Source organism: Cebidichthys violaceus, unplaced genomic scaffold (assembly GCF_023349555.1).
Source record: "Cebidichthys violaceus isolate CVI_PGR_0920_01 unplaced genomic scaffold, fCebVio1.0.p SCAF_20, whole genome shotgun sequence".
Lineage (NCBI taxonomy): Eukaryota > Metazoa > Chordata > Actinopteri > Perciformes > Stichaeidae > Cebidichthys > Cebidichthys violaceus.
In genome coordinates, this window is record NW_027176373.1 from 4,821,916 (window position 1) to 4,836,948 (window position 15,033).

At 43.1% G+C, this 15,033-nt stretch overlaps 1 protein-coding gene across 2 annotated transcripts in view; it reads right to left on the bottom strand.

Moving 5' to 3' along the window:
* Positions 1–650: 650 nt before the first annotated feature.
* Positions 651–15,033, bottom strand: part of LOC137876311 (ephrin type-B receptor 4a-like) — a 34,685-nt gene continuing 20,302 nt past the window's right edge. The window contains exons 4-17 of one of the 2 annotated variants that reach the window (XM_068715775.1): positions 13,281–13,671; positions 10,942–11,094; positions 8,908–9,243; positions 8,696–8,820; positions 7,549–7,714; positions 7,142–7,241; positions 5,875–5,936; positions 5,629–5,742; positions 5,034–5,281; positions 4,740–4,955; positions 4,254–4,403; positions 3,741–3,934; positions 3,120–3,278; positions 651–2,872 (exon numbers count right to left, since the gene is read on the bottom strand). In XM_068715775.1, coding sequence (XP_068571876.1) covers positions 2,764–2,872; positions 3,120–3,278; positions 3,741–3,934; positions 4,254–4,403; positions 4,740–4,955; positions 5,034–5,281; positions 5,629–5,742; positions 5,875–5,936; positions 7,142–7,241; positions 7,549–7,714; positions 8,696–8,820; positions 8,908–9,243; positions 10,942–11,094; positions 13,281–13,671 — 2,523 coding nt within the window. In that variant the 3' untranslated portion in view covers positions 651–2,763. Of the gene's footprint in view, positions 2,873–3,119; positions 3,279–3,740; positions 3,935–4,253; positions 4,404–4,739; positions 4,956–5,033; positions 5,282–5,628; positions 5,743–5,874; positions 5,940–7,141; positions 7,242–7,548; positions 7,715–8,695; positions 8,821–8,907; positions 9,244–10,941; positions 11,095–13,280; positions 13,672–15,033 lie in introns of both variants that reach the window. The other variant, XM_068715774.1, reaches the window with a different exon arrangement.

Genomic DNA, 15,033 nt, shown 5'->3' on the forward strand with positions numbered 1-15,033 from the left:
TGATTAAAAGAGCTGAGGACCAGGAAGAGAAACATAGGAGAGGACAAGCTTCCAGCCCTCGAGGGGTAAAGGCTCTCCGGAGAGACAGAAGGCAAAGAGGAAAGGCAAAGCTGGGAAATGTAGGCGGAGTGAGACTCAATTCTCGCAGTCTCCTGTTTCTCTCATTATTAAAAACGGAGCGGCGGGATAGATGAGAGGCACGCTTGCAACAAGAGCCACAAAGGACATTAGACATTTTACTTGCACATTTCTGCTGCGAGCATAGCCAGTTCAGATGAGGCATTATCTAACCACAGATTAAAAACAAGAAAACCAAGAACTATTTATTTATTTCACATCTTTGAGAGCCGAGATAAAATGCAATTATAGCATAAAAGGAACGAGCAAATCCCGAGGCATCAGTGTGTTTTTGGCAAATATGGAGCTGCTTCGCTCTGAATTTGGGACAAAAGTCACCGGGGTTACTGGGACAGCTCCGCCTGTCATCAGGTAAAATATATGGATTTTCACTTTCGGGTCAGAGAGGATCTTCCTTTGACGTCAAAACAATGACGTGCACATATATTTGGCGCAGCAGTCACGCTCCAGTTGAGGTGATAACGACTTTGATGATTATCTACAGACATGTTGATAAGCAGAAAAATGAGTCCTTGATAGTAAACACTGGTGTGTGTCTTTATTATGAATACTGAATACAGATTAGCCTACACACAGGACAGTAATCAAAACATACTTTATCTATTCATCATTTAAAAGTGGATTTTATTGAGATCTTCAATATGAAGACCACATTGCTCACACTCCTTAAAGGAATCTCTCAGACTCTTGCGTGACAATACCAGTGATTTTGATTATGGGCCTGTGACATAAATGTATGTTAATTAAGAGGGGGGGATGATTTTATGGTATCACCAACCACACTTTTTAAAGTGTACCTCAGAGTGTGGCCATTACTACCACCCAAGGTTTGGTGTGAGTCAATCCGACTTCAATCTATGTTAATCATCACATTTGAATGGATTTTGAATGTGTGTAAATTGCACTTTAAGCCTCTTGAAACCCAGGATAATTGTCGCATATGATAGAAATGCCATGTTAAAGTCCAAGGAAGAGGAAAACCCAAATTGCCAATTGAAAAATCATATAAGTGCTCAATGGCACTAAGGTAAAAACCATTTAGAAAAAGCAATCATCCCATGTTGTATTCAACATATTTCAGTATGTTTTAGCAGCTGTTTAAACTTCATTTTCCTGATTCACTGCAGGAAAATGATGTACGACTTGTCAAAATGATTGGTATTATCCTTCGAGAGATCTTTGAGCAGTACTTTGACATTTTGAACTCCAGTCGGTTATTCTTCTTCAAGCACCTGTAATAATGTGAGGGGGGCTGCTGTGTGTTGTTAGCACTCCAATCAGAAACCAATACGTACTACTGGCTACAAGCTAGCATGTTAGCTTAGCAGGTAGCTGTAGATTGTCTTCAATGCAAAATGTTAAGAAATTCAAGTGACTCATTTTGTATAGCTTTGAGGCAACGGCAGAAACAATTTGCCGACTACACAACCAGCATGAAGGAACATAATACTTCAAAATGTCAAAGTAACCCTTTGAGGTACATTTTAATGAAACAAGAATCACTCATGAGAGATTTCTGCTTTATAAAACTGGCATTTAAGTCCACAAAGACGACTGAATGGCACTGGAAGATGGAGAATACAGAATAAGAGAATTAAAAATGCATCAATTATATTCAAGAAAAACAAGTTTGAGGCCAGATAGCAATTTCCTTGGTAAATTTCTACAATGAAACCCAATTCTACAGTGTTCTCTGGTCTCTGAGTCCACTTGGTCCTTGTTCAGTCAGTATTCAGACTATAATGAAACTGAGCTGCCAGCAGAAAACACAGGCAGTAGAAAATAACCAACCACTCCAAGAGAAACACATGGAGCTGCAGAAGATTACAATTCACTCTGAAATGACAAAAGTGCTGATATGTCTCAGTGTCTCTCTTCTCACATGCTGCGGAGCCGATGAAGAAAGAGAGACTGAAGAAGATGAAAGAAGTCTGATTAGGACGAACGAGTACAGCGCTCTCCAAAGTTTGCATTACACATCACACCTGAGTAAAGAGGAGGTAATGTTGAAATCAAACAGAAACAAAGAAGTAAAAATCCAACTGTTAAAATGTTCAGTCTCAATGTGAAAAAAATGTCTGTGTAGTTATGTAATCCAGATGGATTAAATGCAAGACACCCAGGTGAAAGCAGTTCTCATTCATAATTACAACAATATGAAAACTGAAATCCTTGGATTGTCACTGGCATTTCTTTTTGTCTACTTTGGTGACGTGACTTTTTACTGGGACAACAAACCAGTCCCCTGCCAGTTTCCAAAATGACATGATACAACAGAAACTTTGTAAATTCTGATCAGTCTTGGTTTAGCACATTAATTGGGTCCTTATTTCAGGTAGATACAAAAACACTGACCGCAAACAGTACAAAAAATGAGGCAGAGTCAAGTCTGCACAACAGCAACTTTGTCCCATGGTCACTGTGCTTGTCAGAGACATGCCCGTCTCTGGACAGCTCTCTCTTTCTGATGGGAAAGTCATCTTCATTTTTTTGAATTATTTTTTGGTCATAGGTAAATTCTGCTGATTTCCCTTGAAGTCCGTGTTCAAAGTGGGTCACAGGATGAGCATCCAGAGTGCTCAGAGTGCACGGCTGCACTGGTCCAGGTTACTAAACGAGGTGAGCTTAGAAGGTGACAGTCGCAGTGCTCTTGTTCCGAAAGGTCATCGTCTGGATGCTGGAAAGGATTTTCCTCTGGTGCCCAGCCAAAGTCACTCCCATGTGCAGCAGATCCCTGAACACAGACGAGAAAAATTACTAATTAGACAGGAAGAAAATAAATAAATAAATAATATAAGATATAATTGGATGGACAAAAATGTCAGTCATCAAATTTTTGCTCTCTGGGCTTCCATTGTCTAAATTTCAAATATAAAAATGCACCTCAGGAGATTGTAATGATAGCCTGTCTGCCATGGAAGAAAAGTGAACATTTAGTTTTGGAGATAAGTATCAGTTTAGATAAGAGAACTGGAACTGACTGTGTGGTGATCTGGGCCAGCTGGTCCACTGAGTTAAAGCCGGCCTGCAAGAAGCTGTCTTCGTAGCGCTCCATCTTGATGGCCCGAAGCCATTCCCCCACCGAAGCACACGACGAGAGGGCTAAAGGTGCACGCTGGTCCAGCAGGGGGTAAGACGGCCTACGGCACAGAGTAGAGAAACAATGGAAGAACTTACTCACACTGTCACCAAACAGTGAGGAGCTTACAATCATCCAGCAGCAACATTCCAGTCGACAGGCAAAGGTATAATCTGAGGCTGAGTGACTGACAGGGCCAAACAATGGGATTTGTCAGGGGTGGAGTGTCCTCTCCTGTATGCGACCAGCTGACAGGCAGAATGTGAAGGAAGGGAAATCAGCACAGCAAGTGTCTGACAGGTCACAGCAGGACATTAAAGTGGTACATAAGATTGGGCAGTAGGAGGGTAGTGTGTGACTATTACAACTCTAAATGGAAAATAAATTCTAAATGGACACTAAAGAAAGGGACATCATGAAATGACTGGCATGCTTCCTTTTCTCTGTTCTTTGTGTATTCGCTGCCACTGTGACCCTATCAGGCGGGTTTGTCTGTCAATCACCAAGAAACCGCTGCACTCACCCCGCTCCTTCTTGAGCCACTATTTTCAGCGACGCTGGGTTGCGGATGAGCTTATCGAGGGCACTGACGAGGTCGGAGAAGCGAGGGCGCGCCGAGCGGTCCTTCTGCCAGCAGTCCAGCATCAGCTGGTGCAGATGGGTGGGGCAGTCAGGGGGCGGTGGCAGCCGGTAGTCCTGCTCTATGGCATTGATAACCTGATAGGAAGAAAAATTATCACTATTCAACCCAAGGCATTCACTTTTCAATTCAACGTTGAGCTGCTTGGTGGGTTAGAAAAAACAAACAATACAGAAGAGGAAAACGTTTCCTCCACTTAAATTTGCCCTTTATACCAGTGTTGCTCGGCAATCTCATGGTTAAGCTACTATCCAAACACTATATTGTTTATCTGAAAAGTTCATACATAGCTTTTTTTCAGAATGCAAATGTTACATTTTGTTTTGCAGAAGCTCAACTCTGTGCTGCGCCAAACAAAACCATCCAAATAATTGTCAAGAATGGCCTTAAACTTACATCCTGGTTGCTCATGTCCCAATACGGTCTCTCTCCAAAAGACATGACCTCCCACATGACAATGCCATAGCTCCACACATCTGAGGCTGAAGTAAACTTTCTGAAGGCTATCGCCTCTGGTGCTGTCCAGCGTATTGGGATCTTACCTCCCTGCACAGAAAAGAAAACAGTCAGCACTGCAAAACTTCAAATAAACATGATCAGACAGGGCTCTGACATGGAAAGAATACATAGATATCTATCTTTATATATATATATATATATATATATATATATATATATATATATATATATATATATATATATATATATATATATATATATATATATAGAGAGAGAGAGAGAGAGAGAGAGAGAGAGAGAGAGAGAGAGAGAGAGAGAGAGAGAGAGAGAGAGAGAGAGAGAGAGAGATATCTATAGATATACTGTAGACAGATTTAATGAAAGAGTTTGTTAAGCATCATCTGAAGACGAGTGTCATCGTACCAGGGAGCTGGTGTAAGTCGGGTCAGATGAGTTCTCCTGCAGGAAGCGCGACAATCCGAAGTCGGACACCTTGCACACGAGGTTGCTGTTGATCAGGATGTTGCGGGCAGCCAGGTCTCGGTGGACGTAGCTCATCTCCGCCAGGTACTTCATGCCAGAGGCGATGCCACGCAGCATCCCCACCAGCTGGATGGGAGTGAACTGGCTGTCGTTCAGCTACGGAGGAGAGAAACAGTTCAGTCGGAGAACGACTGAAGCGGCGGTGCGTTTCAGTGTTTTCTCTGTCGCACTCACCCGTAGAAACGAGTCCAGAGCTCCGTTCTCCATAAACTCGGTGAGGATCATAACCGGACAGCTGGCTGTGATGATCCCCTCCAGGTGGATGATGTTGGGGTGCTGGAACTGACCCATGATGGACGCTTCAGAAAGGAAGTCCCGCCTCTGCTTGTCAGTGAAGCCTCCCTTTAGTGTCTTAATGGCCACGTAGTTTTCTTTTTTCCCTGGGACCTTCAGTCGCCCGCGGCACACCTCCCCAAACTCTCCTGCAGCACACAGACACACGTCTTCTTTAACTGGCGTTAACCACATTAGGAGGACAGTTGTCGTCTGCAAACCTACAGCTCGCCTGAGGCTAGCGGTGCACTTTAGATTGAATGGGCTGGAAACATATTTATCAGTTTATTGCTTTGTTTACACGCCAATATTGAATTTTGTCTGATGACAATTGTTTTAAATGTCACAGAATCAATTTAGCTTAGCAAATTAAATATATTCCTAATAAAGTTTTGTTGAACGTTGACAATCTGTTAGGCTTAACAAAAACAACTGTAAGTTCACATAGAGAAAGTACATTTGTGAATAATGGGAAAAGCCTAAAGCTGGGGCTTACCAGCACCGATAACCTCCTCGATCTTGACAAAGGAAACATCAATTTCCTTGGCAAATTCTCGCACGGCCTCATTAGGGTCCTCATAGGTGAAGGGGTCGATATAAACCTTGACCCCTGCAAAATTAAAACAAACAGAGTCGTGGGAAAGGAAAAGAACAAATGTTAGAGCACTATGAGCAAATGTCTTGACGTGGGCGCGTTGTAAATCACAGCTAAGGTTTAGTGTGCATGTCCTTCATCTGTTACCTTGGCCAACAAGGTACTGGCTGTTTTTGTCGCTCAGCTCTGGATCCTTTACCCGGCTGTGTCTGCTGCAGGTAGAGACAGATCGTGATTAATACAAAAAAGATTAGGATTGGCAGCGCAGTTATCTGAAGAATGAGAATTTGACTTTTTCTTAGTGCTTTATCAGCCCAATGTTATGCAAATCACGGGTCTTACAATGTGCTGTGTATCTGTGACTAAAATACAACGTCTAAAAAAGGAAAAATTTGCCATAAAATATATTTACACACTGTATGAATATTTTTATTTGATGTTAAAAAAAATCTAGGATGATAGCAAATTTTTTTGATCCTGCTATCTTAGCCCCATTCACTGAGAAGTCAGAGGTAGGATCCGCTAAAGACCAAAACACTGTCTTTTACAAGATCCGTCATTTTGTTATTTTTTTTTTTTACACAAAGTCTTGTTGAGAAAACAATCCTCAATCGGTCCTGTGGTAACGGTGAACAAAGCGTTAAGGTTCTGCTCTTTGATACAAGCAGCTGCATTATAACTGTGCTGGCGCTAACTCATCCCTGCAAGACTGTAACAACCCTGTAGCTACTGGATCCCTGCCTTCCTCCATTTCTCTCCTGCTCCCACCTCATAAGCCTAAAATAGCAATAATGTGCACCACCCTCGGTTAGTGGCAGATCTGGGCCTCAGCCACTGGTTTGTGTGTGTAAGTGTGTACGTGTATGTGTGTGCGTGTGTGTCACAAGGTCATAGCCATTGTTCTCCTGCCCTGTGGAAACAGGGTTGGGACGCCTGCATCCTGTCTCTCCCTGCCCTCTACCTCTACCGTCCGTCATCTCTCTCTCTCTCTCACACACACACACACACACACACACACACACACACACACACACACACACACACACACACACACACACACACACACACACCCTATAACACTATTTACTCAAACAATGAAGACTATGAAAAATGTTCTAATGGGCACGATAACTTTTGTCCGTGTAAGCAAAAGACATCATGAACATTGCTTTGTGTCTGAACTGCCTCAAACACAGAAAGAAATGGTGTGGGGAACAGAGTGCAAATCCACTGTTGATAAGATATGATTTCTATAAACAAAAGAACAAAGTGGTGCAAAACTGTAAAATTGGGGTCACGGTTGTTATTGGTTTTTCAATTTTCCCCTATGTCCCGTTTCCTGTTATTCCGTCAACTTCTTTCCCTTCAAAATCTATCTTTTTCTCTGCTTCTACACCCTTTCCCTAGTTCTCACCGTATGCAGTAGGCGGCCACTAAGACGAAAGTGACAAGTAGCAACATCCCCACAGCGATAAGGATGCCAGGTACTAAGAACTGGGCGGCAGAGTCAAGACCTGAGAGAGGGGAGAGAAAGACAGAGAGTTAGAGTGATGTAATGACAGAGATCATTGCAGGAGCTTTTTTTGTTTTGCTAATAGCGAAAAACAAGTATGAGAAGGAAAGAAAGAACATGACAGGAATTTAGAATATTAAAGAGGCTCAATACAAGGACACCAACTGAATAGAAGGACAGAGACAGTACATTCATTCAACAAACAGGGACTGAAAAGAATCTGAAAAACCTTCCCCGTGGAAATGGAAGAAAAAAAAAGGTGTGAAAGAATAATGTGTGTGAAACTCCCTCTTCAAGAGCAAACTTACCATCAGGCAGAGTGTGGAACATGGCTGCAGGACTGAAGCTGCCATAACCGGCCACGGTGCGCGCTCGGACCTGCACCTCGTACTGAGTGGCCCTGCGGAGGTCCGTCAGCACGGCCTGGTTTCTGTTACTCTCCGTGTAGTGGCACTGATCCTCGTTACGTCGCTCCTACCGCATGAAAACAGAGTTAGCTGAACTGGAAGTGAGCGTAAAACAGGAATATGAGAGGGAACGACAGAAAAAGATGCTAAAAAGCCACCATCGTCGAATGTTGATATCAAGTTCAGTCAAAATGACTCAATCCAATTACAATACATTCAAACACAATGAGACAGTCTTAATCAGGAGCTTGTTAACTAATTATGTTATTATGTTGGAAGGGAACATATGTTTAGAGATTCATATCACACAAAAGCGTCTTATGTCTCAGTTGGTATGATGGTGTCTCTGAGTCAGGTTTGTCTTGTGTGTTGTTGTCAGGGAAACCTCACCATAGAAAAGTCAACCACACACCCATGTGTACCGTCTACTCAGCAGTTGTCCTGCAACACTGAGACAAAGTATAGTGCCGTGTTCACAAGATGAGCGACACAGCAACAGGCTACAAGTCATTTTAAATGGAAGCCGTTGAAGCCGCTCTCCAATGATGCAGAGAAGCGTCAACTAATCATATGTTTTTCTCTCACCTTGCTTTGTTCCATCTAAAATAAATGCCGATAGCCAGTTGCCAGTGCTGTTAAACGACATAACTACGTCAACGAGAGCTTGAGTAAAAGTTCAACGGGGCCTCGCCAACAATGTAGCCGGCCATGCTTGGCGTTTTGTTGCTTTAAGTGTGGACATAGCTTAACTCTCAGAAATCAGATGGTCATATCTTAAGCTGTTGTACTGCGATGCATAATTTCACACTGTCAAATATGTGAGGTATTGTTCGGTTAAACAATATAGACAATCTGGTTTTCAGTTCTCTTTGTACTGTGTGAGGATATCCACATTAGCCACTGTACTCCCCTGGTTACATTCCCTTGCAAAACATTGTGAGTCTTTCTAATCCTGAGCCGCAGTGGAACTGAAAATAAAATCAAGAAACCTGAATAGTGTGTGACCTTTAAGCCAGACAGTTTAGAGATGTCTTCAGGGGGCTCTCACCTTCTCACAGTAGCGTAGCTGATATTGCAGGATGGTGTAGTGTGGCTGAGCTGGGACTGACCAGTGCAGAGTCAGACTGCTCTCTGTGGAGTCACTCTTCCGAATCACAGACACCAGCGAGGGCACTGCACAGATGGCAGAAGAATTATAAACACCACATGAAATCAGGACTATTTATACGCTTGCACATCTTCCCCCTCGTCCTCCCTTACCGTCGTGGCTCGTGGTGATGTTGACATTTTCACTGGCGGGGTCCTTGCCGCTAACCTGAGACACCCCGTTGAGGGTCTGTATTGTGAAAGTGTATGTGGTTTGAGGCAGCATGCCCCACACCTCCACCCTGCGTCCCAGCAGGCCGCTCTGCGCGGGCCGGTAGCTGACGCTGTCCCCGCAGGAGAGGCACGGCCCCTTGGGCGACCTGCACACAGAGCACCCGATGGCGTAGCTCAGGTCCGTTCTGCCGCCGCTGTCCAGAGGTTCGTTCCACGCCAGACTGAGCGTGGTGTCGTTGATCTGGGTGACGATGCTGCGTGGAGCCGAGGGAGGTCCTACAGTGAAAAGAAGAAAAAAAAGCATTGGCATTCTTAATTTTGTAATTACTGGAAATAAGCAGATGATTTGTCTTTTAAGATCCTGACAGAAACATTACACAAATTGACGTCTTTATACTTTCTGTACTGATGAAACAAACGAGATAATGCAACATGTTCAGTGAGCTTTGGATGTGCAGGTAGGTGGATTTGTTTTGTTGTTTTGGATGTTTCCCTTCTTTATTCTAAGCTAAGCTAACTGTCTGCTGGCTGTAGCTTCATATTTACCACACAGACATTGGAGAGTAGTACTGATCTGAAGTAATCAAATATGCAAATCTCCCAGAATGTCAATCTATTTCTTTAAATGTACTTTTTTTCATCCACCAAATATTTGTTACATTATTCAATGTACATGGCATCGCATTTTAATACAGACGCGTCTCTTAAGCCTGACGCAATCACAATGTATAAAATGTCTCTTTCAAATCAAATCTTAATCTCTTCTGTGTGATTTTACTGCTGCTTTACCTTTCCATGACCTGCACAGACCATTCGTTTGTGTTTTTCCGTATGCGTTGAAGACTTTTTATTCCGTCTGCACATGTAGTCACGAAGCAGAACAATGCTCCTGCAGTGCCTTTGCGTCACAGCAGGAGCATATGTGTTGCAGAATTTAACTGGTGCAATTACGTTTGTCTAAAAGTGGATGATAATGATCACCGTCTGAAAATTGTAAGAAGATAGCTATTGCCTCAAGCCAAGCATAACTAAACAGTAATACCACTCAGCCAGTGTGAATGAGTTTCTGTTCCTGCCAAGGAGGCAGAGCTTTGTCACCGAGCCTGCAGCTAACTTAAGTGCTAATAGTGTTCACACTGGAAACCCAAGTGGGGCGGCATCATAGACGATCTGGGTGCGAATGAATTCAGTATTCAACTATTTGAGAATGAGGATTTTTAAAAGTGATACATTTTATGACAAAACAATCAGAATCCGCATTATTAAAATCACCAGGGTTGTCACAGTAATATGAAACACTTATTTTCAGGGGAAAAGGTCTGTTGTGATTTACAGTTGGCACGTCTGGTTTGCAATTTTGCATACAAATTGAAAATAGAAGTGATATGCAGAAGTGATATGCAGAATTGCACGGGCAATCCAGTACAATAACAGAATAAATAATAGGAATGGCTTAATTAAGTGATTAATAATTAAGATAAAGCCTTTGTAATTAAAGTTTTCCGTAATAATAATAAAATTGGATGTAAATTCTAGTTGGCATTGATATCACACCTGCCGAGAACAAGTTCTGCCAACATCCCCACCGTGTTTCACTTTGTTTCACATCCTCTTTATGGCCATTTCCAAAAGAGTGCACCTAATTGCAAAGTCCCTCCCATTCACACACCCAAGACGCAGCTGAATTAAAATTCCTGAATCTGCATGGAGGTGTCACTTAAGACCATCAATGCCTCCTCCACTTTAGAGTGGACGCCCTGCCCCCAACCACCTGTCACAAAAGACATGCATCTCAATGCCCAGCAGCGGGACAAAAGACATAAAGCAGATTAGAGAAGTTTGGCCACATAACACCAGGGTGGAAGAGAAAAAAAAATAAAGTGCAGAAGCGCAGGGCAAAGTAGAGAAGTGAAAACAAACGAGTGTGTCAGCACCTCCAAATTGGGACACAAGCACGGTTTCCTGTATACTCACTAGTGCACGGGGTGTCGGGTGAGTCAGACTCTGCACGTAAGTATCCGGAGCGGCACGCACACACCGACGCTCCTCCGACGACGGCGTGGCTGAATCCCGGACAGCCTGTGCACTGTTCCTCTGAGGCCGACTTGAACTGACCAACAGGACAAGCTGGGGAGGACAAATGAGGGCAAATTATCAGGACTTTTGATTCAGGACATGATCCTGCACAACACTGCACCAACCCCCCCCCCACTGTGTCCCAGACCGACCTGGGTCAAACCGAATTTGCAAACACGTCGCTGTTTGTTTTTCAGCGTACTCGGGTGCCAGATGGTTGCAGATTGACAGACAGAACCGTGTGATGAGGGCTATAAACTGAGGACAAACGCAGTAATGAAGCTGATTGTGATTTCAATTTAGTGCATAAACCGGTCTGACATTGACATGCCGCTTATTATTGACTTTACCTGACCATATCAGAATAACGACACCAAACATGTGGCTCCACTTATTGATCAACTATCGTCCCCTCTCTGTACTCTCCTCACGAAAACCCAAAACGGCCGTGTGGCATTCAAGGTGTAAAGAAACAGTGAAATGAGTCTGAACCAGTGCTGAAAGGATTAGTTGATCAATCAATTACTTGACAGACAACTCGATTAAATACTGGCTGGTTTAAGCTTCTCAAATGTGAGGATTTGCTGCTTTTCTCTGTTTTATAACACTGTAAATGCATTTTATAGAGTATTGGTTGCAGTCCTAGTCCCTCACAACGTCTCCTCTCGGCTTCACATGAACACTTCTCCTCCACGTGAATGTGTAACGATCGGTCACCTTGTAACGCCACAGTCAATCACCAAAACCAGCATGTCTACAATAACTGTTCGGTGTGGCGGTTGAAATGCTGCATGAGAGGAATAAAGCAATAAAAATCTTTCACAGCGAGTGGAGCATTGTTAAAGGGTCAACACACTCACACAGATCCTTTCCTACTGACATTTTGCCTGCGAGAGTTTCCCACATGTGAAAACTGTATTGCTGTGTGCCGAGTGCTGATGCATGCCTCACCTGCTAAAGGTTGTAAATACAGACTTTATAAGTCAAATGCAAGCGACTGTGACAAGACAGGATTATCAAAATAACCTGGGTGCTAATAGTTTGTCATAACTTTAAATCTATTTGGGAATATTCAGAGCGTCGTCTCCTACCCTTTTGTGTTATATAACATTGGTAAAGCTACGGCATACTAGCACAACTCCTCCCCTGTATCAGTATTTATAGCCTGCTAGAGCTTTACTTCAAAGACGTGTTTAAATATTCTAATCTAGCTCCTCTATAACACTTGACTTGACATTATTCATAAGTTTTACGTTAAAGGGTTGTGTTTGACCCAGAAAATATGTGTGTTGTCTTTGGTAGATTACAGCTAAAGTAATTTAATGTTAAACGCAGACATCAATTGTATTTTCAGTGACCGGCCTATGAAGCAAATTAACAGTTCAATCTTGCTATAAAGGCAATTTCCCTTTTATGGTCTGGTGAGTGTTTTTTCCTCACGGCTCTCTTCAGCGACAGAATGCTGGAAATGCCAGCGCCACTTCACCAGAAGCAAAATGTTGGAAATTATTATTTTTTTGTTATGAAAAATCATTATACCTCCCACAGAGATCAAACCGAATCCAACCTTCAACGAGGCATTTTCTTGAGAAAATGTAGCATTTCTTTCTTGTGTCTCAGTGGTTTCAGTGCTCAACATTTATCTGTGTTGGTGCGATGCAGTGAGTGTGTGTGTGTGTGTGTGTGTGTGTGTGTGTGTGTGTGTGTGTGTGTGTGTGTGTGTGTTCATGCACGAGGCTTGTTAATTGGACTCATTAGACAGAGCTGCTGCACAGCTCCTGAGAGAATCATCCTGCTTCTTCCTTCTTTTTTTGGCCTGCTTTGCTTTGATGTTCTCAAAGCGATATGATCTTTACCCCGAGCGCCCCCCCTCCCCCACCCCCTTTCCTGCGCACTCTCTCCGCTCACCTCTCCACTCCCCCGTGCGCTCCCTCTAACTTAGCTGAACTATGAGTTGTCGCAGCAGCAAGCCTTTGACCCTGCTCTTCCCGTCTGAGATAAGTGCTTCTCCACCTGACCTGTCTCTGTCCACTTCGTGTTACAGCCGCTCCCCTGCCTCATTAACTTCCTCCGGCTCCCATTTCTCTGCTCCAGCGTTTCAATACTCAGTGAACCCCCCCCCCCCCCCCTCTCATATTACCATTGTTTTCTTGTTTAGTCTGCCTGCTCTGCTTGCCTGGGCAGGTGTAGTCCATAAACACCCTTGTATATGTGGCCTAACCGTGCCTCCTTCTCACCTGTGCATATAGTGTGTCCTTCAGAGGACTCATATCCTGGTAGGCAGGCGCAGGAGGTCGTCGGCTGGCCCACCCACTGGCCGTCCTCTCCGCAGAAGAGCTTTGGTGGCCGAGGTCGAGGCCCCTGCTGAGCGGCGTGCTCCACACACACACCCTGCGACTCTTGCACCAGAGTGCGAGGCACCGTCTCGGGGAAAGAGGAAAGAGCACTGACCAGGGGGGGGCACTTTTTGAAGAACACCCTGACGGACAGCAGGGCCATGCTGGCGCCCTGAGCCTGAAAAGCCAAGTAGAAGCCTCTCTTTGACAGCGGGCCGAATCTTAAGGTCTTCACATTGAATTTCCGCTCCCCGCCCTTCCTCAGGAGAAAGTCTGCAGCCACTGTGTCCACCTAGGACAGGAAGAAAGAGAAAAGATCTTATGTAATGGCCTGGTTCCAACACACTCAGTTCTAAAAAAGGACCAGGCTGGCGGTTTTGCATGTTTTAGCCATTTTAGCCCATTAGCTAGACATGACATATGCTTCACATTATTGAACAAAGCATACCACTGTGATTTTAGATGGATCTCCTACCTTCCTGGCAGCGATTGTTTCACATTTGTTACAGTACGCTTTGAACCTCAACTTGCAGGGACTTAAAAAACTCGCTTCGGAGAAATGTAATAAATTACAGTGAACACTTCATCACTTTTATTTTTCTGTCAAAGTTACATAATTAAGCGGTAATAAAGTCAAGGAGTTACTATTATGAAAACCTCTATTTGGCGGTGTGTTCAAGGACATCACAACATCTGATGTTTGATAATGAGATGCCAAGAAGCACTTTGCTCGTAAGCTATGTGTTTGGAAAATGAAAGCCAGAAGATGAACAATAAGTGAACACGCAGGTTGTGAAAACAGCACTTGCTCCCATGTGAAGATTAAATCACTTGGACAAAAAAATGTAAGCGATTAAATGCCGAGTAATATAAATGCATTACTAAATCAACGCTTTTTGTCTCTACAGGCTGACGACTTTTAAGGAATGAATAGGAGCAAAATGCACATTAGAGGCCAATTTAAAAAACTCAGAATACTTACCGTACTACATACATGGATTGAAAATGTAACAGAACCAGTTAAGTCCTTTAATAGGTCTGAAAGGCCATTTCATAGGGGAACATTTCCACCACTACCCCTTGTAACTCTGACCTGATCAGCCAGGTCGCATTGAAGTGTCAAGGGTGGACTCAAATATGCGGACACAGCTGAGCTCCAATCACAAATCGCAAAAGCCTGATTGAAAAGACAAGTGTAACCACGGCCATAGGATTTCGGTAAAAAATGTTACATTTTAAGCTCAATCAAAGAAACACTGATGATGTCATCCAGGCTATGATAATGAATAATTATAAATAATGAATTAGAGCGATTAGTTGATTAATCAATAAGTCAACTGATAAAAAATGTATCGATCTATCTAAAACTATTTCCACCTTTTTGATCTTGATTAATCAATTTTCAAGCAAAAATGCCAAAAATGCACATGCTTCTCAAATTTGTTGTTTTTGCTTGACAAATAAAAGTATCACATAAAGAGTCATATAAGAGTCAATTCAATATTTTGGGGGTTTTTGCAGTGTTGGTCAGATAAAACAAGTTAATTAAAGGCATCGCTGTAGGCTCTAAGAAATATTAATTGCATTTTTTTCTAAACCCTTAATGGATTCATAGAGAAAATAAACAGCAGTAATCATTAAAATCAATAGTTAG